We start from the raw sequence: 26,954 nt of genomic DNA, 5'->3' as shown, positions 1-26,954 counted from the left end.
TGAGATATGCATGGTTGTAAGGGAGGGGTCTGGGTACAGAGGCATGAGGTTTGAGAAGAAATAGGACCAAGAAAAGAAGAGTGACGTGAGATGGGCGAACAAGAAAGGCCAAAGCTGGAAGAGAGAAAAGGGAGGCCCGGAGCCCCGCACTCCCCTCGGATCACCAGAGCCAGGAAGGGAGGAACCCGACAGGGGTCACAAACGTCCGCCACGGGCATGACGGAGGGTGGGCTGCCCTTTCCGCCTTCCCATCCCCTCTCAAGGCCACCCAGAGAACAGAGATGCAGGATGAGAGGGGAAATACAGCGCGAGGTGGAAGTAGCTCCCCCACCCTCTTCCTCTTCTTCAGGCTTTGGGTTTCTCCAATACCTGCCTAGCCTTTCCATTTGCTCCCCCCACCCCATCCCTTGGCAAAATCTCAAGGCTTTGGGGGGGGATCGGTAGGATTCTAGCCATCCCTCCAGCCCGCCCCCAAAAGACAGACTCCATATTCGCAGGCAGGAGGTCTGGATTTGGAGAGGTCCCTCCCCCAGGAACCCCACCCCTTCCCACCTCCTCGCCCCACTCCTTTCTCCGAGACAGTCAGTCGCTCGGTCTCCCCCTTCCCGGTCCGGTCCTCCCTCCCGCCCCTCGCTTTCATCTTCCTATCCCCACCTCTCCAACCTCCGCGTTCATCCCCTCCCCTCTCCTCCCTCCCTGCTCCCGCCTGCCCCACCCCTGGGAAGCCCCTCCCGTCGGGCAGCGCCGCCTTTATAAGCGGGTTCCCTTCCCGGGGGCGGCAGCGGCTGGTCGCAGCTCTGCTAGTGCGGGGGCGGCGAGCCGAGGGCCAAGCGACCGTGGCCGGAGCGCGCCGGCCTCCGCCCGCACCACCCGCACCGCCTTCCCGCCCGCCCTCCGGACGGCCGCAGCCCTGCGGGTCTCGGTTCCAGACCCACCCCCGCCCCACCCCGCGCGCCTCTGCCGCCTCTTCCAGAGACCCAGCTTGCTGAGCGGCCGCCGCTGCCGCTGTCGCCGCCGCCGCCGCCACCGCGCCAGGTTCCGGTCGCGGCCACCCTCCGCCGACCAGGGCCCCTCCGTCCCAGCTCCGGGACCCCGGCTCCCCGCCAGCCTTGGCCCCGGCCCCGGCACCATGTCGGAGAAGAGCGTGGAGGCAGCGGCCGAGTTGAGCGCCAAGGTACGGGCGGGGACACCGGCGGCCCGGACCCCGCGCGATCCCCGGGCTCCGCGCGGTCTTGTGCCCTAGGCCGCCCCCGACGGCCCCGCGCTGCCCTGACGCCGGGTCCCGACGGACCCCACTCCACCCGCCGCCCCCCGCTCCGCGCCCGGCGCTGCCTACCCCGCTCCGCCCGCCAGCGCCCTCTAGCTTCCCCCGGCGCCGCGGCTCGGGCCTCTGTTCCGGCCCGGCCCAGCCGGGCCCGCGCCGCCGTCCCCACCCCTCTCGGGCCGAGCCTCTGCCCTGTCCGGCTTCCCGTTGGAGCTCTCCACGTCTCACCTTGATTGAGCCCTTCCCCTTTCCCCCTCTCCCCCTCTCTCCCTTACCCCCTCTGCCCCCTCTCCTCTCTCGTCTCTCCTTCCAGTCTGACCTCACTTTTCCTCTGCTAAGCGGTTTGAGATCCTCAAGTGTAAACAGGACTCTCCCGGGAGACTGCTCCCGGGGCCCTCCCCTTGAGACCTGGCCATCTTTTGCTTCTCTCTTCGGACAGCTCCTGCCTCGGCCTGTTTTGACTCCCTCCGTTTCTGCCATCCATAGCCATTCGTCCCTCCACTGGCCTTCGGCTTTCTTTTCTCTACATAGCACCCCCGCTCCCTAGCCTCACCCCCCACACTTAAGGAGTCTCGAATTCCTAAAAATCAGAAGTGGGGCGGGACTAGCCTTGGCAGCAGCTGGAGCTCAGCATCGCAGGGCACTGCTCTCCGCAGCTCCTTCCCTGGCTCCATCTCCTTGCTCTTGCCTCTCTTCCAGCCTTCCTCTAATTTCCCTGGGGAACCTGCTGAGCGTCGCTTTGGGAAATTAATTCGGCCAGGGTTTGGGGGCTGGGAGCCCGACCTTGGGGGGTTGGGGGGTGCAGTTGCTGAGGCTGTCAGAGGTCTGGAGGCCCTGGAAGTAAAAGGCTGGAGCCAATGGGGTAAAGGTAGCAGAGAGAGGGGCCTGTGTGAGGTCTGACAAGGTATGCCGTGTGGTCCTCCGGTGGGCTGTGCGGTGGCATGTGACTTCACTGAGTAGGTGTCTTTGTATGTCTGAAATCCAGCGAGTGTGTGGGACTGCCCGTGTCAGTTACATGTGTGCATGTGGAGACGTAGATTTCTGGAGCCATGTTGTCCTTTGTGCCAAGTGGCTCCACTGTGCTCTTGTGCTGTCCCAAGAGAGTGTGTCAGAATGTCCGAACACCGGACCATGTGTCTCCGGAGCGCGTGGGCGCTTGCTCCTCTCTGTAGCTGTGTGTTTGAATTGGTGTCAGCCTGTGTCAGTGTGTGTGCCTGTGTTGAGTAAATGAGGCCAGAGTGCTGCTTAATACAAGACCTAGGTCATATATCCTGCTAGAAAAAGGATCATGGAAGGACAGTGACCAGAAGGACAGGACAGGGGAGGGGAAGGCCGAGGGCCCGGCCCCTTGGACTTTGGTCTTGGGTAATCTCCCTCTCTCCAGCAGCCAAGATGGGGAGCGCAGGCCAGGGCCACACAGACCTGGTGCAAGGGCCCTCAGAGGGAAGCTGAATAGCCCCTGGCTCTCCAGACCCAGGATGTAGGGGAAAGCCCACCGGGGAGTAGAAAGGCCACACCGACCAGGTGGCTAAGAAATGAGGACAGCCTAGTAGCTTGAAGAAACCCAGCTGGAATATGAGGGACAAGCCACTCTATGCTCCCCTTGCAGGGGAAAAGGGATTGAGTGTCCCTCCAGGCCAACCATTCCACAGCAACCTCTCCCAGTCCCAGGCCTGTTCCAGAAGGATCACACCCTACTCAAGCAAACTTCCACATGGAATCAGATACACAAGAGTTGTACACCAACCCTAGATCAGATCACAGGGACACCCAGTGTTGTTCAGTGCCTTCCAAGGGGTGGGGAGGAGAGAGGACTGGATCTAAACTGGAAGGGTCAGTGTGGTGCCCAGACAGAACAGGCCATCAGGGGTGTGCCTACTGGGATGTTGGGGTGGAGGAGGTAAACTCTAGACTGGTGCCTTCCCACCGACGGACCCATCCCACCGGAGACTGGGTGGTAGATGTTGACTCTCTTCATCTACCATATCCGGTCCTCTTTCCCATCCTTGTTTCTTTATCCCACTTTACCTCCATTTCCCAAGGAAATGGTTACTTCTCCCCTTCCACCCCACCGATGCATACATCACAGGCCATAGAGAGGAGGGAACTACTTGAACTATATTGGGGTAGGAGTAGCAAGAAGTGAGGGGGTGCCAGATTCCTGCTGGTGTGCTTTCCCGGTTCCTGTAGCATTTGGCCAAGTAGGAGCCTGAGGGTTAGGGGGACAGACGGAGAAACAAAGGGTGTTGAAGCTGAGGGGCAGCTGGGAGAGATGCCCAGGAGAAAGTACTCGGGAAAAGGCCCCAGAGGTAGACAAAAGGCACAGTGGGGCTGGCAGTGGGAGGGGGCAGGCCTGGAAGACAGAGGGACCTCCGGAGCGGGTGGGGCATCAGGCTGCGAGCAGATGGAAGGGATTTGCTTTGCTGAGCTGAACTCCAGCCTGTGAGGTGTGGAAGAACCTGGTGAGGTGGTGAGCGGCTACCTTGGCCGCCTGTGACCCTTCTCCATCACCTTTCCTCCTCCCTTAGGTCTTGGGGAGGAGCGTGTCTGGCCTCGGCCCTTGTGTGGCCTTAAGGACCCTGGAACGTCTGTTCTAAGCTGCTGTGTCCACCTTCTCCATTTCACACTTCTGTCAGCTCTGCAGAGGGACGTGGCTGCCGAGCATTTATGGTAAGGGAAAGGTGACTGACTTCTCTCTTGCAGGACCTGAAGGAGAAGAAAGAGAAGGTGGAGGAGAAGGCAGGCCGGAAAGAGCGAAAGAAAGAAGTGGTGGAGGTGCGGAGGGGTCGGGGTGCCCACCACCGACTCACCAGCCTCCAGTGACGGGTGGGGGCGGAGCCTGCCTTTCCTTTAGCCCCTCCCGCTAGGCCCCACCCCCAGGGCCCGCCCAGTGCCCGTTGCCATTGGTGGGGAGGGTGGGTGGAGGCTCGCAGCCAGCCTGACGCTGCTCCCTGTCCGGGTTCCGGCAGGAAGAGGAGAACGGGGCTGAGGAGGAGGAAGAAGAAACCGCGGAGGACGGAGAAGAGGAGGATGAAGGGGAAGAGGAAGGTGGGGAGGGGCAGGGGAGTCTGGGCTCAAAGGCACAGAGTCAGGGTGGGTTTGAAGACCCGAAGCCGGGCTAAGGGCGGCCACAGGGGGTCCCTGCCGGAGCTTCCTGCCCTTCCCCAATGACCCATTTCTGGCTCCTCAGATGAGGAAGAAGAAGATGACGACGACGAAGGGCCCGCGCTGAAGAGAGCTGCTGAAGAGGAGGTTTGGGCTGGGTTGTGGGCCTGAGGGGCTGTCAGGGATGCAGCAGAGGCTGGGAGCCTTGTGGAGGTGCACCCAGGTCCCCGCAGTGCCCGGGCGGGGGCTGGAGCAGGCCCGGTACAGGGGGAGGCCCCTCCCGTCTTTCAGTAACCCCAACTTTTTCCCTCCCCACAGGATGAAGCGGATCCCAAAAGGCAGAAGACAGAAAATGGGGCGTCGGCATGAGCCCCCTGCCAGCGGGCTGGGGACGGGAGGCTCCTCTGGGTCTGGAGGTGGGGGTGGAACCGACAGAGCAGCCACTCTCCACCTGGCTCCCTGCTCTGGGTCCTGCACAGGAGCTGCCACCCCCTTTCTCCCCAGCCTTCTCTTGTCCACCTCTCCGGACACCGCCCCCTCCATCCTCACTCTGCCGTCGTCCACCCCTTGACCTGCTCCATCTGAGCTCCCCAGCTGGCCCCCAAGTGCTCCTCTCCTGTCCTTGCCCTCTTCCTCCCCCAGCCAGTCCCAGCCCCTTCCAGTAGCCTGTTCTTCCTAACCCCTGCATCCCAGCCTCCTGTCCTTCCGCCCCTACCCTGCCTGATCCTTGGGTCACCCTCAGATCCCCTTCTCTCAGACAGACAGCGCCAGGCCGGGGCGGGGCCAGGGCTGGGGCCAAGCCCCACAGCTGCTCCTCTCCCCTCCCCCTTTTGTATAATTTAATAAAGAAATGGTCGCGCTTCTGTTTTTAACCTGTCTCTGCTTTTCCCAGGCCAGAGGGAGGAGGGTGGCTGATGTCATGTTCTGGGGGCCCCTTCCCTCCTCTGAAAAGGCAGACACTTTGCTGTCAGCCAGCACTCAACACAAACCCAGGGCCCCAGGGGTGGACAGAGGCTCAGCTGCTTTGAGCACTGACTATGGTACTGATTTTGGATTCTTGGGGATGCTCCTCCCCATCAGTACACACTTCCCTGCTAGCCCACGCCGGGTCTAGACCCTGCTGAGCCCAGTGGAAAGCTATCAGTTCTGTTGTGCTGAACCAGGCAAAGAAACAGCCTCAGAAACAGGAAGTCCCACCCCTGAAGTGGGACAGTGCCCCAAGGCCTGAGTCTTAATCTCCTTAGGACCTGGAGTTGAGAGTTGCCCAGCACTGAGGAAGTGAGCTGGTTAAGAGGAAGAATTCCAAGGCCTTTTGGTTCCCAGGCATACTGGGAGTTTTTGACAGCTGCCTGCCACTTTTCTTGGCTGGGCTCCTCAGGCTGAGCTCCCTTCTTTCAGTCTCAGGCTTCCTTTCCTAGTTTGATGTCTTGCAAAATTTCTGCATGTTTCCATGTGCCTCTTGCCCTCACTTAGTTCAGAACCTCTGGATCAGAAAGCTGCTCAGGGATCAGCTGGAGGCAGGTGTGACTCACTGAGACCACCATTCTTCCCAAAAGATGAAAAGATAAAACACCCAGGGTCAGGACAATACATGCATGCACACAAATACACAGCTTTGTCTTCACCCTATTTGATCTTGGCAAATTTAAAGTCCGAGCCTGCCTCGGTTTTCTCATCTGTACATTAATATTAAGAGTTCATGAGTTACTGTATGGAAAGTGCCTGGCACATCGTAAAAGCACAATGCAGTGTAGCTATTCTCTTCCCTGGGCTAGGGGTGCTCTTCCCTAGACCTCCCGTTGTTAGGGTACAGTAAAGCTTCCTGTTCATCTTACTTGGATGGGTGGGGAGGCAGGTCTACAGGGGTAACAAAAGTTCTGGGAGGTTAAGGTAACGAGGGGATGAGTACGAGGGAAAGGGTTGCCAATAAGAAAGTTAGTGTTGAGACTGGGAAGACAGCATAGTGATGGGCAAGTGGTAGTTCTGGGCAGAAATGGTTTGGAGAGAAGATGCCTAGGAAAGGGCAGAGACAGGAGGGGAGGAGGTGGCGGGGACACCCAGGACTGAGGAAATAAACAAGGGGAGTGCCACTACAGGGGTGGAGGGTAATGCTGCTGGGAATCAACCCCCTCAGACTTTCCACTGCGAAGTGAAACTGTGAGCCCTGGGGTGTGAGGAGGGTGTAGGGGGAGGTTAACGGGGAGGGGAAGTGGGGAAGGTGTAGGAAAGGCTGAAGGACAGGGGCGAGGGCCCTGGGAGCCACAGACCTACCTCCCAGCTCAAGACAGCCATTTTGCCTGCACTCTGCTCTCTGCCACTACTCTGTCCCGTTCCCTGGGATCCCCACTCCCCTTCCATCTGCCTGTTCAGGCCAGCTCTCCTCTGGATTCCAGCCTCTGGTCCTTGGTCTCTCCCTCTTTCCCCAGGCCTTGTCCTTGTCCCTCTTCCTCCACATTCTTTCTCCACCTTCCTCTTTGCAGAACCTCTCTTTTGTCCATCCATCCCCCTCCCTTTCTGACTTCCCTTTGGAGAGCTCAGCGTGGCCCAGGCCCGAGGGGAGATGTGGGAGGCTTGCTTCCTGATCTTGCTCCTGCAACAGCAGTGGGTGACTCCAGGTAAGGTGGGGAGGACTCTCTGGGAGGGCTGACCTCCAGACCCACAGGAGGGGCTCAGCAGGGGTCTCTCAATGACCACACAGAAGCCAGGGTCCTTAGCTCGGGTGGACTCTGCTAAAGTCTTGCTTGGGGCAGCCCTTCAGTCCCCAAGGCCTCTTCAGTCTCCTGCTCAGCAGGCAAGGGCAGAAACCCAAGGTCTTCCTCCACCTCAGGAACCTGAGGCTCCTTGTTTGCTCCTATGTCTCTTGGCTCATGGCCCCTCCCCTTGGCCTCTCTTTTCCTCCCCAGAGGAGGTTCCAGGGTCTGGGGCAGAGGTCCCGGTGGTTTGGGCCCAGGAGGGGGCTCCTGCCCAGCTCCCCTGCAGTCCCACAATCCCCCTCCAGGATCTCAGCCTTCTGCGAACAGGAGGGGTCACTTGGCACCATCTACCAGACAGGTAGGCACCCTGAATTTGGGTTACAGAACCCCCAAATCCAGCAGTAATGGCATCCAGACTCAACAACCAAGGCTCAGGCCAACCCCATCACCTCCTCTGAGCTATCAGTCCCTCTGAAACCAGTGGCTCAGCGACCCCCTTCCTCTGCAGACTGGTCCCCTCACACTTGCGGCCTATAGTGAATGGATGGTTGCTGGCCCAACCGAAGGGGGGACACGGAGGGGCTGGTTGGTGGTCAAGAGACCTTCCTTCTGGGTGGGTTTCTTCATCCTTGGTGTGGTGAGACTGCATCTGCCCCAGGGCTTCCTTTCCCTGGAATTTCACAAGCCCATCTCTCTCCCATGCAGTGGACAGCTGGCTCTCGCCCCCAGCCTCTCTCCAGCCCCCGGCCCCAGACCCGTGGGGCGTGCCCCGCGGGGGTCGGGGCCCCACCGCTATGTGGTGCTGAGGTTGACTCCGGGGGGCCTGCGCCTCGGGAGGCCGCCGCTGCAGCCCCGCGTGCAGCTGGAAGAGCGCAGCCTCCAGCGCGGGGACTTCTCACTGTGGCTGCGCCCGGCCCGACGCACCGACGCCGGCGAGTACAGCGCCGCGGTGCAGCTCCGGGACCGCGCTCTCGCCTGCCGCCTCCGTCTGCGCGTGGGCCAGGCCTCGAGTACGTGGGGAGGGGACGCGGGAGCGGGGTTGGGAGCAGAGCGCCCGCCCGGGAGGCAGGAAGGGCTGGGGCCGAGCCTGTGCTTCTAAGGATGCACCCTAGGCCTTGCCACAGAGCTCCCAGAAGGGTGGCGGAAGCGGGTGGAAAGCCCGAAGGCGAGTGGAAGGTACCCCCAAAGAAGAGCGTGTGGGGGAGGAGGACCCTATGGAGAGATTGTATCATCCCTCAAGCTCCCCTTCCCCCGCCCACATTGGGAACGTCAGGGTGGAGGAGGGGAGGCACGTCTGGGAGGGAGAGAGTGTGGGGCTACAGTGACTCATTTCAGACTTCTGCAGCTCTGGGGTGGGCTTAGTGGGGATCCTCAGACAAGGTCTAGAGAAAGGGGCAGGTAGACCAAGCCAAGTAAACTGGAGGCAGGAGGCAGGGAAGAAGGCAGGAGACTCCTGGGCATCAATTTTAAGTACCACCAAGTTCCAGGCACTGTGCTACGGGGGATCAGGAGGAGGGCGTGGGGGAGAAGACAAAGACATCTACACCACGGTGCCTGTTCCTAGGAGCTGCCAGCCTCTTTGGCCTGCTGTGCTGGGGAAGTGTTTCTGGTTGGGCTGATCAAGCCTTCTCTCTCCTTGCCCAGTGATTGCCAGCCCCCCAGGGTCTCTCAGGACCTCCGACTGGCTCATCTTGAACTGCTCCTTCAGCCGTCCTGATCTCCCAGCCTCCGTGCACTGGTTCCGGGACAGAGTTCCTGTCCAGGAGTCCCCCCATCACCACTTAGCTGGAAGCTTCCTCTTCCTGCCCCAAGTCAGCCCCTCTGATTCTGGGCCATGGGGCTGCATCCTCACCTACAGAGATGGCTTCAATGTCTCCATCACGTACAACCTCACTGTTCTGGGTAACTCCTCCAGTCTGCCTTTATTCTTGGCACAACCCCTTCCTGCCCTCCTGTCACCTCCCCATGACTTATGGGTCCTCAAACCAGGTCTTCAGCCGCTAATGCCACCTTTGCTTGTTCTAGGCCTCCATGCCTGATCCCTTTCTCCCCTCCTGTGGCAGCCTTTCAGCTGCATTCTCGTCTTCTAGTTTTCCCCTGGCCATCTAGCCCAGCTTGCCAGGCTTTGGTCTTCTGCTGGCCCAGCCCACATCCTGGGTTTCTGAGCATCCTCAGTTCATCCATCTTATTCTGTTCCTTTGCACTCTTCAGAGCCAGGCCACCCCCGTCACTCTTCTGCTTCCCAAGATCCAGTGCTCCAGCCCCTCTGTACCTCTCTCTCTATCTCAGCTTTGACTGGGGGTTCTCTTCTCTCTCCAGGTCTGGAGCCCCCAGTCCCTCTGACTGTATATGCTGGAGCAGGTTCCACGGTGGAGCTACCCTGCCGCCTACCTCCTGGTGTGGAGACCCAGTCTCCCCTTACTGCCAAATGGTCCCTTCCTGGGGGAGGCCCCGACCTCCTGGTGGCTGGAGACAATGGCAACTTTGTCCTTCAGCTAGAGTCTGTGAGCCAGGCCCAGGCAGGGACCTACACCTGCCACATCCATCTGCAGGGGCAGCAGCTCAGTGCCACTGTCACTTTGGCAGTCATCACAGGTCAGCCCCAGGTGGGAAAGGAGTAGCTCCCGTACCCGGGGAGCTGGGACAGGGGGCGAAGGCTGGTTGTACAAAGACTGGGCAAATGCACCTCATGATGCCAGGCCACTAGGCCCAATGACAAAGGCACCCCTGTGGCCTCCTCTTCTCACCCCCATATAAAGAACTGAAACTGAAAACCTCCCCTGAGTCACTAGGTGAACATTCCACTCTCTTTTCTAAGGGACTCCCCTTTTCTGAGCTGGTGGGAAGGGTCTGAGAAATGAAAAGGAGAGGTGGCAAAAGTTTGAATGGTTCAAAAGAAGTAGAATATGTTTCTAGAATCCTTGTCCACTTTGGGGCCAGAGTTTGGGTTAAAGTTGCAGAAAGTTGCCTGAATTTGGGAGGAGTTAATGAATCAGCCCCTTGGTCAGCGGTCAGTAAATCTTTACTGAGCAAGGGCTTTTCAAGACAGTATAAAACAAATATACACACAAAAAAAACCCCAAACTCAGAAAGTACCTGTTGATTGATTGGTAGCTATCAGCCACTACAACTTGGCTGTGTGTGCAGTACTTACCTGTGGCCACTAACTAGTAGCACCGCATATAGGTGCTTAATAATGGATCCTGGTTGAATGAATAAAGGGATATGCTAATAAACAATACATCTCCTGAGGGCCAGTGTTAACTTTCCACCTGCGCCCTCTGACTTACCTCTAGCTGACTTAGTCTTTCTGTCAGTTGCTCCACTCTACCCCACTTACTCTGAAACCTGGCCTTTTCCCTCCCCCACATCCTGTCAGTTGCCCACCAGACTTTTCTGTCCAAGGTCTTCTGGAGGGTCAACTGACTTGTGGTAGTTTTCCACACTATCTGCATGATAACTCAATGGGAAAGATATTGTTACCTCTGTTGTACAAAGTATATTGGGGGCCAGGGCACCTGACAGATATTGGGGTTCTGAGCATTTGAATAGAAAGTAATGTAAAAGAATCTAAATAGTATTTGTTATGTGAGCCTTCCAGGCCAGTTTGAGTTTGAACAGGCCCCTGAAGGCAGTAGGGAGCCTGCAGAGTTTTTGAGCAGACCTTTGTCTCGGTGAGATCAATTTGGCCATGACCCTGATTCCCCTCCCCTCAGCCTCACCCAGTCAGAGCCCAGTGAGAGCAGGGTCATTGAGACCTGGGAGTTGAACCTATGGTTTCAAGTTAGGGAGTTCAGGCCCCAAAAGATCTCTTCCCTCTAATTTTTTAGTGACTTCCAAATCCTTTGGTTTACCTGGCAACCTGAGAAAACTGCTTTGTGAGGTGACTCCATCATCTGGACAGGAGCACTTTGTGTGGAGCCCTCTGGACAAGCAGTCTTTGAGGAGTTCCCCAGGACCCTGGCTGGAGATGCAGGAGGCCAGACTCCTTTCCCAACCCTGGCAGTGCCAGCTGTACCAGGGGGAAAGGCTTCTGGGAACAGCAGTATACCTCACTGAGCTTCCTGGCACAGGTTGGTCAGAGACCCCACAACACTGCAGCCCAAGTCCAGACCAATCACATCAGTCCTGCTTCCAGAACCCCTCCTTGTCCCCTCCCAGCTCTTTCCTTTCCAACCAGGGATCTGACCTCCAGCTCTTGTCTACACCTGACCCAATTCTGCTACTAATTAGCTGAATGATCCTGGATAAGTCCCTTAAACTCTCTGGGACTCACTGTTGGCATTTGTAAACTGGAGGGTGTGGTAAGATGGTCTTTCAGCAGTGACCCTAGGCCTAATCCTCCACTTTCTCCACAGGTGCCCGACGCTCTGGGAGAGCCCCAGGTGCCCTGAAAATAGGTCATCTCCCTATCTTTCTCATTCTTGGCTTCCTCTTTTTGTTCCTTTCGGTGGCTGGAGCCTTTGGCTTTCACCTTTGGAGAAGACAGGTGAGCCTGGCACACCCCCAGCTTGCCACCAGCTTGCTCTCTGCCCAGATCTTAGGATGCCCATTCCTTGGTGAAGATGACCAAGGTCGACTCCTGAACTTGCATTCAGAGCCCCTTTTTCATAAGCATCTGCCCTCCAGGGACCCTTTGTGCCAGAAAGACCCAAGGGAGACTTGAAGGGACTGAGAAGAGGCCTGGACCAGCTGGGGAGGGCAGGGCCTGAGAAGGAATAAAAGGACTCAATATCCTTCCTGTCCCTTCACCTTTCTGCTCCTCCTACCCTTCGTGTCTTCCTGAAGTGGCGAACCAGAAGATTCTCGGCCTTAGAGCATGGGAGTCACCCACCTCAGGCTCAGAGCAAGATAGGGGAGCTGGTGCAAGAACCAGAGCTGGAGCCGGATCCTGAAGTGGAGCCGGAGCCGGAGCCGGAGCCAGAGCAGCCCTAACCTGGAGCTGAGGCAGCTGGTGTGTCTCCACAGCTCAGTCCAAATAAACTCCCTGTCAGCAGCAAGTCCGAGTCCGGCTTTTTCTTGTCCAGAGAAGGTTCTTGTTTCTCCCCAGCCTCCGGAGGCTCCCTTCTCCGGCCCCCAGGCTTCCGACCTACTTTCCCAGCCAGGCGTTCTTCTCCCCTCTCTGTTCCTGGCCTCTGGGTGCCTCTTCCTTGGTCTCTCTCTTGCTCTCTCTCCTGGGAAGTCGCTTTTCTGAAGCTGCTGAAAGCCTTCACCCCTTACTTTCACAGCCTCTCCTCTGTCTTCCCACTCAGATACACACACACACACACACACACACGAGCCCTGCCATGCCAGGCCTCCACGAGATAGGTCCTGCAGCCTTTCTGGGCAGCCAGCTAAGTACCGCCCATCTCCATCCCATCCTGACGTTCCTCAGCTCCTAGTGACCTGTCTCGTCCCAGACATGAGAACACACTGCCACCCAGTGGTACTGTGTGTCACACCACCGAGGTCACCAAGCCGGCTGGGGCAGGCCTGAGAGTAACTGCAGAACAGGAGGCAGGCACCCAGCCTTTAGTGCAGGCACCGCCTTTGTGGGGTGCATTCTCTATGGTCTCACACCTGCTCTGGATACCCTCCAGGAGAGGGACTAAACAATATCTGCTTCAGGACACAGAGCCCTGGCCCTGCAAAGGTTATGGTCCCAGTCTGACAAAGGGGAGGGCTGTGTTCAAAGGCCCCGTGTGGGGAGAACACCACAACAGCTGGCTGTTGCCAGAGCTTTGGGAGAAGCTCTGGGAGTCAGGACACCCAGCTTCTGAATCCAGCTGTGCTGACATGACCAGCACTAACCTCCCTGAGCCTCGGTTTCCTCACTGTTAAGTGGGATTATGATAATAACCCACCAAAACGAGTTGTGACTATCAGATGATAAAAGGACTTTGGAAACTGTGTGCTCCATGCATGTGATGCATTTGTCTATCCAGCTGTGCAGGAGGAAGCAGGCCTGCCCTGGTCATGACAATAGTGTCATAGAGGACCACAGGCCTGCAGCCCCCTTGCCCTGGCAGTATGTGCAGGCCCCAGGCAGCTCTATCAAGGAACTGTAACCTGGAAATAAAGTGTTGGAAGAGAGTGGGAGGGAGCCTGCAGGAGCCACATGGTGGCATATACATTTGCTGTGGCCAATGCCGTACTGGTGTCTCCTTGAGCCTGTACACCATGTGCACAGTGACACAAAGACACAAACCATGAGGTTGAAGACCTGTCCCTATGGAGACACAACGGCCAGAGACGTGAAACAGAAGGACACCTTTGATCTGTGCAGAGCCTTAGGGGGAGGGGCACCCTCTGAAGCCTGAATAAGGAGCCATTTAAGGCAATGTGAGGTTCTGAGCCTTCGGATGATGGTGGCCCTTGCCCTGTTGCAGGTAGAGAGGCAGTGGCACAGAAAGAGACAGTAGTGCTTGCCAGAGACCCCATGCTGTAAGGTAAAGTCCCGAGGTTCCCGTGAGAAGCCTCCAAAGCATCATTCCCACCCTTTGCTGTGGGCTGGGGACTCCTGGGAGAAGACTCCCCAGCTCTGCCTCATGACCCTGCTCTCCACAATGAAAGCCCCACGTTTTAATGGGGCAGGGGTTTCCTGGAAAGTTCTGTGGGTGGCAAAGTTCCTTTCTACTGGGTAATAACATCCTATGCCCTCTGGGTTTATGAGAGTAGTTACTGAGGGTTCCCTGGTATCTATTCAGGGACTTCCCCGAGCTCCTGCACAAGGGGATGGGAGGGACAGAGGCCGAATGAAGAGATACCTTCTTCCTTCACCCACTATGAAAGAGAAGAGAAAAGGGTGGAAGGAAGAGGGAGCATGAAGATCAGGCCTATGGTGTTCCTTTTATTAATTCACCCCCTTCTGTCTGGGCCTGCTTCTCAAGGGTGACACAGTCCTACTCCTACCCCTAAAGCCCCACTCTCCAGCCAGCAGGATAACCTCAGGTCCTTTTCATGTCCTCTTAGGGCCTTCCAGGGAGCTAGGCTAATTCGTCTCGCATCTCCAAGTTTAACTGCAAACCAGTGTCCTGCTGGGATCCTGGAGGGGAAGGGAATGAAGGACACAGGGAGCTCAGAAACCTTCAGTAGGGCTTGGGGGTGACATTATCTTAGGTCCTTGTTAAGAAGGAAGGAAGGTATATTAGTTACTTACTGCCACATAATAAGTCACCCTAAAACTTGGTAATTTAAAACAATAAACGTTATCTCACATGGGCAGGAATCCAGGAGCAGCTCAGCTGAGTTTCTGGTGCAGGGTCTCCAGTGAGGTCGCTGCCTGGATGTGGGCCAGGGCCGGAGTCGTCTGAAGGAATGGCTGAGCTGGAGCATCTGCTTCCAGAAAGGCTCCTTCAGCTGGCTGCAGGCCAGAGGTTTTAGTTCCTCCCTACAAAGCCTCTTCCTAGGGCCGTTCATGACTTAGCAATTGGCTTTCCCCAGAGGGAAAGGGTAGCTAGACAAAGGCTATTAGAACCCAGTCTGGAGAGTGACATACCATGACTTCTGCCCTATTCGACTGGTCACAGAGACCAAGGCTGATACAGTTTGGGACGGGACAACATAAGGGTTTGAATTGAAGGAGGGAGAAACCTCTGGAGGCCATCTCAGAGGCCCGCTATTACAGGGGGAAGAGCTCCTGAGAGACAGAGATAGTCCAAGAGCACAGAAGGGGCATCTCAGAGCACCTCCACTGCCAGCCCTGCCATGGACCTGGCAGTCTCCTCCATCGCCCACTTCAGAAGTGCTGGGAGCCAAATGAGAGCCAGGGCCTTGTCAAGTCACCTATGTTAGGCTAGAGGCCATTATGTGCTCATTCAGACCTATGGTCACATTTGCCAGTATGTCCCCACCCCTGACCTGTTCTTCTCATAGCTATGGGGCCAGAAGGGCCCAGAAAGTTTCTTGCCCCATCTCTCCCACCAGGCAGAGGTATTAGGGTTCAAGCCTGCACCCCTCCACTAGCCCTCCCACAGGGAGGTGAGCAAGGGGCGTAGGTGTTCTGGCAGGGCTGCCCCAAGGTGGAGCTCACCCTTTGAAGGAATGGGGTCATGGTGGGGATGGCTTCCACCTGTCCCACTTGTGGCTGACAGTTTCTCCAAGGGGCTGCAGGTGCCAGCTGGCTGAGGCCAGGCTGGGCTCTGAAATTTGCCTGCTGAAACCTCCCATGTGGCATAGTAGGCCCCGGAACCATCTTCTCAGAGTTCCAGAAAGTGGTCATTGAGCGAGGGAGAATGTGGCTGGGGTTGGGGGACTGGCAAGAGGCAGGTCAGCGCTCTAGGACTGCTTCCCAGAGAACAGCCTGTGTGACCCTTCCCCCACCTCCGGTACCTCCAGCCCTGCCTCCACCCCCTTTGCAGAGTGTGTCTGCACAGCTGCAGACGTTGCTGTTAAGAAGGCCACCACAGAGTGCACCTGGGGCTTCTAACTTCCCTACTCCACAGGATGCCCTTACTGTTTCCCAAACAGCCTGGCCTCCTAAATTGCTCTGTTGGCTGCCCAGGATGCTGGCCGCCTTCTGCTTCCCATCTTTTTCTCTCTCCTTGGCCTCCTCCTCTCTTCCAGCCTGGAGATAGAAAACATGCAGCAAAAATAGCTGTCAGGAACCAGGAAACTTCTAGAAATCCTCATGCTCCCTGCTTACTATCAATGATGGGGCATTACCTTAACATCAGTTTCTTCTTGGGTAGAATAAGGATAATAGTATCTACCAAAAAGGTCTGGCATGTGCTAATGTATATGAAAGTGCTTTGAAAACAGAAAATCACTCTATAGATCATGGCAGTGCTAAGCCTCAGAAGCCCCAGGTGAAGATGTCAGCCCCATTACCCCCTCAGTCACCATGAGAGAGGCCTCTTAGTCATCAACCGGGCCTTGCTTGATGCAGAGGACAGGCAGTGTGGGAGGGAGACCACCATGTGATAGATCCAAGCAGGTAAGTTCAAATCCCAGCTCCTCCAGTTACAGCTACTAGCTCTGTGACCACTGGCAATTTTCTTAAACCCTTTGAGCTTGTTTCCTCATCTGTGTGGTCTGGAGAGTAATATTTATGTCCTATCATTGTTGGGAGGACTAAATAAAATACACAACCACATATATAAAGCATACAGCAGTCCTAAATGTTCAAAACGAACATTCACTTCTCTTTCCTTTTTGTTTGGAAGCCCCAGAGGAGAACCAGGTTCTCGGGGCCTGCTGGGTCCTGGGAACCCAGTTTCATAGTAGTTGCAGGTCACAGACCTGAGAGTGGGATGGCATCACAGAGTTCATCTGGTCCATTGGTTGCAAACCATTGGGCCCTAAGCTAGATCCAGTCCACTGAATGCTTTGTTTGGTTTATTCAGTGTTAGAGCAAAATAAACAATTAGTTGCCAACATTAAAATTAGGAGATATTAAATATATGTCTGCTCTTCCACCTTCTCTTGAAATTTTGACAGAACTGAGTTCACTTACGGGTACAACCCCTACTGTAGGCCCATCTGGAGCTGTGTGGTTAGTGGCTGCCCTCATTATATGAGGCAGGTACCCCCTAGTTTACCTCAGTCCCCACCCCTCCTTATTGTTTACAGCTGGCCTGCTTTTCTCATTTGCATTACCTCCCAGGCTCCTGTAGGCATTTCAGTGTGTGACCCTTGCTCTAGTTCTCCATTCATTCTTCCAAAAATTATTCAGTAGCCAGGAGCTGTAGGGAAGGGGAATGGGGAGTTAGTGTTTAACAGGTACAGAGTTTCAGCTGGAGGAGATGAGAAAGTTCTGGAAGTGGATACTGATGGTAGTTGCACAATAATATGAATGTACTTAGTGGCACAGAACAGTACACTTAAAAATGGTTAAAATGTTAAGTTTTGGGGTGTGTACACTTTACCACAGTAAAACATCAATATCAATAAAATTTAACATTTAAAAAAAGTATTCAAAATAAATATTAAAGGTCTACCAGACCCAAGGCACCCTGCCAGATACTAAGTAAGACAGACCCTAACAATAATTTCGTAATTGGACAAGTGCATCCAAGGCAGAAGAAGCCCATGGTATTTACCACAAGGGAACCGTAAGGAAGCCTTATTTCTACTGAGGAGTTTGAGAGTTTGAGTAGCTTTCTAACACTATGAGAAGGGGCCACATGAGGAGGATGGTGGAACAGCAAGACAGAAACAACCAAGTCCTGCTGCAGAGTTCAGCGTGGCCCTCACCTCCCTCACCTCCCTCACCTCCCTCAGCTCTGAGCCACCTGCCTCCAGACTTCTTTCAGGAGAGAAACCAAAGTCAGTTTCCTGTAAGCCTCTATTATGCTGACGATTCTTTCATTTGCAGCAGAGCCCAGTGCTTACTGATACACATTTCCCAGGGAAGACTTTCTTGATCTCCCAGTTGCCATAAGGTTCCCTGTGATAAGATATCCCAGCCCTCTGTGCATCTCCCTTTGTAGCTTGTCCAACTGTAATGGCATTAACTGCTTAGTGCCTATGTCATAGGCTGGGGGAGTGACTGTGTCTAACATCACATCCCCAGCACCCAGCAGAGTGCCTTGGGCTTGGAAGACACTTAACACTTGAACATATGGATGAATGGAGAGGACTGGTTTAGATCAGGGGTCATAAACTTAATTGCCTTCTGCAACCAGCTAGATAGTGAAAATGAGAATAGCAGACTGGTTGTAAACAATTGGGAGGGTGTGTTTGCGTGAGGAGGACACACACCCTCCCTGTAAGGACATTTCTTAGAGGTTGCACCTAACACTTTTGCGTATATCCATTAACCAAAATTGAGTCTTTTGGCCACATCCAGGTGCAAGGGAGGCTGGAAAATATAACTTCAACCTGGGCACCATGAACTGAGCTAAAAATTGAGAGTTCTATTACTAAGGAAGAAAGAGAAAACAGATATGGGACCAACTAAAGGTCTGTGCAGAGAGATAGATAGCTAAGATCTAAAGAATGAAAAACACTTTTTCTAGATTAGTGGTTTTCAAAGTGTGGCCCACAGGGGTCCCTGTGACCCTTTCAGGGGATTTGAGAGATCAAGCTATTTTCATAAAAATAGTAGGGTGTCTTTTGCTTTTGCCACTATGTTGACTTTGCAATGATGTTGCAAAAGCAGTCTGGGTTGGACTGCTGCCTTAGCACAAATCAAGGCAGTGGTGTCATTGTATTTTTTACTGTCAGGCTCTTGCAGAAAAAAATAAAGAAAAAAATTAATGCCAGTTTCACTTAAGAACACCCTTGATGAAGCAGAAAATATTAATTTTATTAAATCTCAAACCTTGAGTACACTGTGTTATGAAATGAGAAGTGGCATAAAGTACTCCTGCTAATGAAGCACAATGGTTGCCTCAAGTAAAAACACTTGTGTTAATTGTTGGAGTTGCAAGCTGAACTAGCCACTTTTTTCGTAGGAGGGGAACAGCATGATCACATGGGCCCATTTAAATGATCCCTCAGGCTGCTGTGTGGAGGATGGCCTGAAGGAAGAGTGGGGAGACCAGGAACCCAGTGAGGAGGCAGGAGCTGTAGCCCAGACAAAGGACAGTGATGGCCCCTTGGGCTGGAAGGGTGGCCATGGGGCAGAAGGCAGTGGATAGACTCCAGGGCTATTAGCAAGTTAGAGCCACAGGAATTGGCAAATAAATACATGGGAGAGGTTGATCAAAGAGGGAGTCAGGGAGGACACACGCTTATTCGGCTTGAGCAGCTGGTAGACGGCAAAACCCTCATGAGTGGGAGATGTGGAAAAGAAGTAGGTTTGGAGGGTATTCATATGCAAATGAAGTTTAGTTGTTAATGAGTTGCATTTGTATGTCTGTGAACATCCAGGTGGAGATGTCCAGTGGACAGATGGAGCTCCTGAGAGGCCTGGGCTAATATCTGAGGGTTGGCCAGAGATGAAGGCCCAGAGGAAAAGAGTCTGGCTGATGGTCGGTCTGGGTGTCTTAGATATCTCCCTCTCAGCCCAGGCCCTTTCTGCCACACTGGACCACCCAAGACACCTCTGGTGCCCACCCACTGAGCAAATGCCCTCAGGGCCCTGGAGCCAGGTGCTGCTCTGCTGGGGCTTGCCACAGCTGCTCTCAATGCCTCCACTTCTTTCCCAGAAGTCAGGACCAGGCTGCAGTGCCATCCAGACAATCTTCGTTGCTTGAGAAAAAGCACAGGGGCGCCTTTTCTTGGTCGCCCAAGAAGAAATTGTAGTGACGATGGGCTTCAATCCGTTCTGGTTAAGTTTTTTCCCTTGACTTAGGCATTTTCACTTTGACATCTTCCCTGAGAGGCAAGGGGTGGGGACCCCAGCCTCAGGTGGTGACGTTGGGGGCCAGCCCAGGCCCAGGGTGTGGAGGAACCTATCTGGCTTCCTGTCTCTTCATTTAAGCACAAGTCACAAGCACTCTGTCCCGCGGGCTCCTGGTGGCAGAGCTCCCAGCCCTCACACAGAAGCATCTGTGCCAGAAGCAGAGGGGAAGAAAGACACAGGCCCAGAGGTAAGGTGGGTAGACTCAGCTTCACTCCTTTCTGAGGGTCTGGGGAAGGGAGGAGAATGTGGCAACAGCTGTTCCAGAATGTGCTGGAATGTGCCGGACTCCCAGTTCTCTGGCTACAGCTCTGGCCACCTTCCCTTGGCATTTCATGAGCAGCGATCACCCACTGGAGGCATAAGCTTCCAGTGGCTTGGGACTATGCCAAACTTCTCTCTGCTCTCCCCAGCTAGTGCCCAGAGCAGAAGGTGCTCCTCAGAGGGATGCTGACTCGGATTGCAGCATCAGAGAAGGAATGGGGGCTCGAGGCCCCGCCACGCTGACAAAGGCAGTGGGAGGCAACTAGTCTTGGGGCAGTGGAGATGAAGCTAGTGAGAGGAGAAAGGAGGGAAAAGGAGGAAAGAATAGGTGGGAAAGAAATATAAAAATAAATGCATATTAAGGATGAAGGAGGCCTATAAAAAGGGAATGAAAGGAGAAACAAAGTAAAATCAAGAAAAAGGGGAAGAGAAGCAGAATCTGGCCTAAAGGCGATTCTCCCACTATCAATTTTCCCAATGACACAATCAACCAAAAAGTCACACCAGAAATCTTGTGTGCAGCATTTCCTAAGTTGGGTGACTGATGTAGCCTCCTTTAACTATCTTTCCTGTTTATGTGTATTTTGACATTTTTGTCTACTTTTGTGCCTTTTTAGGAATTTTGAACAATATGTCTGAAAGCACTTCAGCATTTATGAGCTTTAAAATGATTAATGAAATGGGAAAGGTAAATTTCTCAAAAAGGGTGGAAACCAAGCTCTTAGGTATGCAGTGCTATGAAAGGGGCAGATATGTATATTCAGGTCAACATGTCCTTAGAGAAACTGGTTCTAAGGAATTGGTTTTAGGTGTCTCAGCTGCTCTGGAAAAAAGGCTGGGGGCATAGAAAGGGATATGCAGACCCTCCCTGGGCTCACCCCGGGCGAGCGGAGGATGCAGAAGATGATAAAGCTCAAGATGGGGTGCCCTGTACATCTCCGCCTCCTGCCTCCACACCCTGGTCCTTCTCCTCTAAGACCTCCGAGTCCTCGCAGCTCTGTTCCCAGGCCCGGGCCTTCCCTTCTACACAAGTTCTGGGAAAGCGGCCTCCTCTGTACAGCCAGATTCCTCAACATAGAAAGGCCCTGTGTCTGCTGCTAATGCAGATTTCGCTTTGGGTGGGACAGTTTTTCCTGAATGTCTTGCTCTTGTGAGGCTGATTTTTAGGGAGCAAGGCTCAGAGTAGGACTGGGTGGGGAGATCACTGCATTTCATGTTTTGACAATAATTTCTTGTGCTTGTACAAAATGGCTGCCCTCTTAACCTCAGGTGGAAGAGCTCCCAGAGGACAGGCCAGAGATAACCCATGAAATGATTTCCCTCTTCCAACCCGAGACACCTATGGTTAGGAGGTCTCTCATGAAATAAAAACTCCCCCCACCTGCTGTGCCAGGCAGCAGCCTCGTAGCACCCAGACCGGACCCTGGCCATCCTGGTGGTGTAGCCACCCGTGCAGCTGGGTAGGCCGGGGGCCCTGGGCATTTTGAACTCTCAGTTTGTTGAATGGAGTAACTCTGATGAGGGCAGGTGTGGGGTCGGGGGAGCAGATGGAGGCCTGGGTTTGTGAGGCCCCAAGGTTGAGCTCTGTTTTGCATTTTTCAGGGGACAGGGAAAGGGGGGCCAGGCTCCCCTGACATGGGCGTCTGGGGCAAAGGAGAGGATGTTAGAGGTTGTAGCCACGGAACCACAAGGGTCCCTGAGAGCAGTCATGGTCTCTAGGAAGTTTACATGAAGCCAGTGAGCGGCGGAGAGGCTGTGCGTGTGGTGGGGGTCACATCCCACGGCGGGGCTTTGGGGGGCTGACGGGGGCTCTGGGGGAAGATAAAAGTGCCTACGGGACCACAGATTGTTGCTGCGGTGGGGCTGTGCCCTCTTCCTCTCCCCAGCCTCACTCCTCATCCCACCTCCGGGCCAGGGTGAGCAGCCAGATCCTCAGGGGCTCTGAGGGCGTGCAGGGTGTGCCCTTTCGGTCTCACACCCTCGTGGTCGTCCTGGTCTGTCTTCGGGGCCACGCTCTGTGCGTGCCTTGCCCTTCAGCTCTTTCCCTCCGCCTCTCCCTTGTCTGTACTGCCTTGGGCTTTCTCTGTGACCCTGGAGGCGTGAAGGTAGCTGTTGCTTTAATGAGCTGCTCTGGGTCTCCTCCTCCCTCCCGGCGCCCTCCTCCGGCTCCTCTGTGTGCTTGAGGGGGTCTGTCCTGCCCCTCAGTCCACCCGCGGCCATCTGCCTTGCAGCCATCCCTGGCTCCAGGCTGTGCTCGGCAGGCTCCCTGATGTAAGGCTTGTTGAAAGCCTTCCTTCCTGCCAGAGGCCTGGACACCTGCTTACAGGCAAGAAAGGACCAGAGCTCAGTGGCAGTTGGAGAGGGGAGCGATGAAAATGGAGGAGAGGCAAGAACACCACGGGCAGACCAGGAGCAGGAGAGCCAGGATTGCCTCCTGGCATGTGAGGCACAGAGAAAGAGAGACAGACGCAGGGAGTTGAAGAGTGAGTTACCAGCATGGGGAAGCAGACATGCAGAAACACACAGATGTGAGCAGAGAGAGTGGGAGGAGAGAGGAGAGAAGCGCCAGGACCTTGCGGGACCAGAGAGCCCTCCCAGCCTCCCCAGGCAGCTGTAGTACACAGGATGCTACTGTACTGGGGCGTAGCACCGCTGCCGCTGGGGGAGGCTGATGATGTGGGGATCAAAGGCCAGCTCTCTGGGGCGGCAGAGGAAGCCCAAGTCACCAAAGCACGCAGCAGCTGGAAGCTGGGAGTCTGCTCTGCTGAGCTGAGCGGGGCAGTGCTGGAAGCTGGAGGTGGGGAGGCGGCCCACGCACAGACCGCAGGACCATGAGTGAGGAAGAAAAGACAACCGCACAGCGGAAGGGTCAAGAATGTCCCTAGGCTTCCTCAGGCATCTAAGCTGTATTTGGAACCCGGGGAAGGGGTATCCCCTATGAAGACTCCCTTAGTCTGCACACCAACGACCCAGCGAGCCTGGGAAGGAGCCTGTGGAGACCCCTCTCAGCTGTAAGGGCGCACCTACCCCACTCTCAGTGAAGCCTTCCCTCAATGCTTTCATGTCCCAGCTGAGCACAGCAACCCCCACAGCAACCACCCTCCTCTTTTCCTGGAAACCTCCTTCCTTACCTCTTCTCTTCCTATTTCCCTGGTTACAAAAATTGTGCCAAGCCCCTACCCTGTGTTAGGCCCCAGGTAACTCTTCTTCCAGGCAGATGGGTGACTGCAGGGAACTTTCTTTTTTGTCTTTCCTAAAGGAGGACCAAGCTCCCAACACCCATGATAGCATTCCATCCCTGTCATGGATCAGTGCCCAGCAGCAAGCAGAACCCGCCTCAAGTGGTTAAAGAGACTGCAGAAAAGGGGTTATCTCAGAGGTGTGGACAGCGAACCAGCCAGCCCTTTGAGGCACGCAGACACTAGAAACAGCAGGCAGAGGCCTGAGGGGCCAGGGCCGAGATGGTGTTTCTGGAAGCCATTGAGGCTTGAGCTATGGCTAAGGGGCCACCTGACAGGAGCTGTGGTTGGCAAGAGAGAGGGGGAAATAAACCATTGCCAGAACACATGCCCAGAGAAGGGACAAAGGAAGGACAAATACCCAACCTCTCCTCTACCCCTGCTCATCTCTTGTAGGTGCTTCCATTGGCCAACCCCAGTGAGTAGCTGCCTCCAGCAAGGGCACCTGGAGGTGTGGTCTGTCCATGCCAGCCTCCTGCGGAAAGCAGGGCAGAGAGGTTGGAGAGTGGCTGGTTGGGGAGAGAGCATAAGATGGGCAGCATGGATTGGCATGCCTTGGCTCCTCCAGGCCAGTTTCGGCTGTGTGCTGACACTTACATGACCCATTTTTAGAAACAAAATTAATATGTTGAGTACAGAGAGAAGAAATCAGTGATTTCCCCTCCTCTGGTCAATTCAATTTGGTTTAAGTTTATCAAACATATTCTGGGTCCCTACTCTATGCTCCTGCTGGTGCCAGGTCTGCAGTGGTGACAGCTGGCTAGACCACCCTCTCCATCCTGGAGGAGATCAAGCTGGTGGGGGAGAGGTGGGAACCCAAATCATTGTACCCTAAAGTAGACATGCCCAAGACGGTGTCAACATGGGGTCACGGGAGTTCAGAGTGAGCAGATGGCTGCAGAGCTCAGACAGCAAAGGTGGCCTCTAGGGGAAAGAAAGACTGGGCTTAGGGGAGAGAAAACTAAGTCTGGATGCAGGATCTCCTGTTGCCAAGCTCTGGACTAGGTCTGTGCTGACATCCCTCCCAAGGCAGTACCTCTCTGAGGCCCACATAGTCTGGGTCTGGAGTTTAGACACTTGAGCCCTGTTCAACCTCCCTCCAAGACACTGTGGGGTGGCCTTCCTCAGGTTTCTACTCCCTCCAAGTCTTCTGGTCCCCATTTACCATGTCAAGCTTCCTTAAACTTTACATAGACCATGTCACCTCTCTGCTGCAAAATCAGCAGTGGCTCCCAGTCACCTGCAGAGCAAAGCCTTAACTCACTAACCTGCCTGCCAAGAAGCACAGCCCCCAGCGCCTTTGCCTTCCTCCTGGCATCTCCAGCTACTTCCCGCACTGCCTCTGGCCTCCCAGCCCTCCCTGCTGGGATGCCCCTGCCCTTTCCTTTGCATCTGATTGCATGGTTTTCAAATCTGAGCAAGCTCAGTAACCCAAGGTATGAAGACACAGACGGGTGGTCTCACCTCTAGTTTCTGAATTCAGCAGGTCTAGGGTGGGCCTGAGAATCTGCATTTCTAATAAGTTCCCAGGTGACTATGCTGCTGCTGTTTCAGGACCACACTTGGAGAACCCTCTGCTCTAACCTAAGGCTGCCTGACCCCCTAGGTCCATCCTGAGCCTTCCTGCAACTGCCTCCCCAAGGCTCACAGAAACCACTCTTTCGTCTAACTCTGAAACAGTGCCTTTTTCTTATCCCCCTCAGAGGCTCATGGGGTTGGTATGATAGTGAGCAGAGAATTGCCCTCTGCTCTTCCTCTCTCTCACCCCTTACATTGCATCAGGCCCTGAGTCCTAGGAAACCACACAACTGTTCCTTAGGTCAGTCTCCTTTCCCACATCCCCACAGCTATTCTCTGAATTCAGGCCTCCTTTTCTCTCACCACGATTGTCACAGTCCTGCCTCCTTTGATTGGCTTCCTCCAACCATCTTCCATGAGGCAGCTGAAGGGATCCCTTTTGCAAATCAAAGCATGGCCAACATAAAAGCCTTTACCCCTAGTATCAGGGTCAGGTCCTAGCCTCCCAGCTTGGCATTCAAGGACCATCCTGACCTGGCCTGGATCCCTGGTCTCGATCCCCACCAGTTTACCACCTTCCCCATGAATTCTTTTCTGATTCCACCTGGCAGAAAACCCAGCCTTGGCCTGGACACAGCGTGGTGCAGCACCTGCCTGTGGGTGTCTGTACGTCTGGGTCCCTGGCCTGGCAGTACAGGTCATAAGGGAGAGATTGTATATCATCCTTGTATGTATGCCCCAGGCCCAGTCAATGCCTTCTGACTAATGGTTAATATCTTCCTCAGGCCCTGCCCTTTCTTGGGGGAAGGCTCAGGTCCCTGCCTGCCTCAGCAAGGCCACAATGAACAGGCGAACCTTGTTTAGGCACCTGTTCCTGGTGCTGCAACTAGGTGAGTGCTCAGACTTGGGGTCCAGGTGCAGATGGCCTGGGAGGGGCTGATTGGGAAATGCAAAGGCCAGGGATGGGGCTGGGACAGCCTGGAGGCCTGACCCCCTTCTTTTGCACTTAGCGGTGCTCCCAGCCATCACTCAGGGAAAAGAAGTGGTGCTGGCCAAGGCAGGGGACATCGTGGAGCTGCCCTGCAAAGCTTCCCGAAAGAAGATCATGCCCTTCCACTGGAAACACCCTTCCCAGGTCAAGATTCTGGGAAGTCAGGGCTCCTTCTGGGTTACAGGTAAGGTAGCCCAGTTCCCTGTCCAGGGAGAAAACACTAAAGATTGAACTCCCTGGGGTCAGAGCCCTGTTCCTAGCCAACTCTGGGATCTCAGAAGGTTCAGGTTGACAGGGACTCAGCCACTCTCCAAGTTCAGAGTTTCCAACTGCTGGTAGCCTAAGGAATAGCTTTTGGTGATCTATTATAATTTCACTATTTTAATGTTCATGGATTTATTTTAATGATTATCAGGGAAATAACTACCATATAAAACCTATAATTTCATGAATACTATTGCTACAGACCCATGATGATAGACCCATGATGATACTTTGTTTACTTTCATCAAAAGCAATAGAATGACTGTTTTCTAGCTCTTAAAGTGAAAAAAATTAAGATCTCAATACTTCTTAGGAACAAATTTTGCAATAAAGGAGATTTTTTTCCACATAAAATTCATCCTCATGTTCTTCTTTGAGTAACTCTTCTTTCTTCTGTGTGTGGCCTTTAATAGGAGCATTATATGAGTCAAAAGTACAAAACCTTATCAGCATGAAATGTATTTGTATAAATATATTTTTTATTTTATAAGTTAATTAGATTTATCATTTGTAGTTCATTATTTTTAATATTTTCTTTTAGTTATAAAAAATTCAAACATACATAAAGTAGAACAATTGCATAATGAACTTCCATTTATCCCACACAGCTTCAACAGTCATCAATTCATGGTCCATTTTGTTTCATCTGCATTCCCACCCTCATCCCCCATATTATTTTATAGCAAATACCAGATATTGTATCATATAATCTGTAATTACTTCAGCATGTATCTCTAAAATGTAATGACCCTTTTAAAAAACATATCCACAGTATCATTATTACCCCTTAAAAATTAAAAATAATTTCTTAATGACAGTAAAAATACAGTCAGTGTTCAAATTTTCCCAATCGCTTCATTATAGTAACATTTGGTTATTTGAATCAGAATCCAGATAAAAATTCATGTATGGTATTAATCTGTCCCTTATATCTCTCAGTTTATGCATTTATTCCCCTTTTTCCTTCCTCTTGCTGATTGAAGAAAGTAGGCAATTGTCATGTTAAGTTTTGCATGTTCTGAATAGGAGTTGGCTGCATTCCCATAGTGTCATATAACATGTTCCTCTGTCCCTTGGATCTCCTATAGATTGGTGGTTAAATCCAGAGACTGATCAAGTTCACATTCAAGTTTTTACAAGAACACCTCATAGGTGGTGTTTTGTACTACCAATTTAATTATATTAGGAGCTATGTGCTTGTTATCACTCTTTTTATGCTATTAAGATCTATCAGTGGGTTTGTTAGTTTTAAGTGATAATTGTAATAACATTAGTTTTAGTTTTTGTTTTTTTATACAGTTGCCTTCTGTTTATGTCAAGTGATACTGGTTTTCTGTTTATTACAAGG

General features: G+C 53.8%; 3 protein-coding genes across 5 annotated transcripts in view; all 3 read left to right on the top strand.

Annotated features, from left to right (window-relative positions):
• Positions 1-591: 591 nt before the first annotated feature.
• On the top strand, positions 592-12,062 carry LAG3 (lymphocyte activating 3). The gene is made up of 11 exons (XM_017670746.3): positions 592-1,174; positions 3,968-4,039; positions 4,455-4,516; positions 4,688-6,984; positions 7,273-7,420; positions 7,768-8,072; positions 8,707-8,964; positions 9,382-9,657; positions 10,893-11,135; positions 11,421-11,551; positions 11,851-12,062. The coding sequence occupies exons 4-11, from the start codon at positions 6,930-6,932 to the stop codon at positions 11,995-11,997; spliced, it is 1,563 nt and encodes a 520-aa protein (XP_017526235.2). The 5' UTR covers positions 592-1,174; positions 3,968-4,039; positions 4,455-4,516; positions 4,688-6,929; the 3' UTR covers positions 11,998-12,062.
• On the top strand, positions 1,130-4,738 carry PTMS (parathymosin). The gene is made up of 5 exons (XM_037004576.2): positions 1,130-1,174; positions 3,968-4,039; positions 4,234-4,312; positions 4,455-4,516; positions 4,688-4,738. The coding sequence occupies exons 1-5, from the start codon at positions 1,130-1,132 to the stop codon at positions 4,736-4,738; spliced, it is 309 nt and encodes a 102-aa protein (XP_036860471.2).
• A 7,351-nt stretch (positions 12,063-19,413) lies between the features above and the next one.
• CD4 (CD4 molecule) overlaps positions 19,414-26,954 on the top strand; it is a 28,914-nt gene continuing 21,373 nt past the window's right edge. Inside the window, exons 1-3 of one of the 3 annotated variants that reach the window (XM_017670757.3) lie at positions 19,414-19,525; positions 25,137-25,241; positions 25,362-25,526. In XM_017670757.3, coding sequence (XP_017526246.1) covers positions 25,193-25,241; positions 25,362-25,526 — 214 coding nt within the window. In that variant the 5' untranslated portion in view covers positions 19,414-19,525; positions 25,137-25,192. The remainder of the gene's footprint in view (positions 19,526-25,136; positions 25,242-25,361; positions 25,527-26,954) is intronic. The other 2 variants (XM_017670758.3, XM_017670756.3) reach the window with 2 other exon arrangements.

This window comes from Manis javanica, chromosome 15 (genome assembly GCF_040802235.1).
Source record: "Manis javanica isolate MJ-LG chromosome 15, MJ_LKY, whole genome shotgun sequence".
Classification (NCBI taxonomy): domain Eukaryota; kingdom Metazoa; phylum Chordata; class Mammalia; order Pholidota; family Manidae; genus Manis; species Manis javanica.
This window is presented reverse-complemented; position numbering and strand designations above follow the sequence as displayed.

Coding starts and splice junctions, on each gene's coding strand:
- LAG3 (XM_017670746.3), top strand. CDS start 6,930: ATGTGGGAGGCTTGCTTCCTGATCTTGCTCCTGCAACAGCAGTGGGTG. Junction 6,985..7,272: donor ACAGCAGTGGGTGACTCCAG/GTAAGGTGGGGA, acceptor TTTCCTCCCCAG/AGGAGGTTCCAGGGTCTGGG. Junction 9,658..10,892: donor CACTTTGGCAGTCATCACAG/GTCAGCCCCAGG, acceptor CTAATTTTTTAG/TGACTTCCAAATCCTTTGGT.
- PTMS (XM_037004576.2), top strand. CDS start 1,130: ATGTCGGAGAAGAGCGTGGAGGCAGCGGCCGAGTTGAGCGCCAAG. Junction 4,313..4,454: donor GGATGAAGGGGAAGAGGAAG/GTGGGGAGGGGC, acceptor CTGGCTCCTCAG/ATGAGGAAGAAGAAGATGAC. Junction 4,517..4,687: donor AGAGAGCTGCTGAAGAGGAG/GTTTGGGCTGGG, acceptor CCCTCCCCACAG/GATGAAGCGGATCCCAAAAG.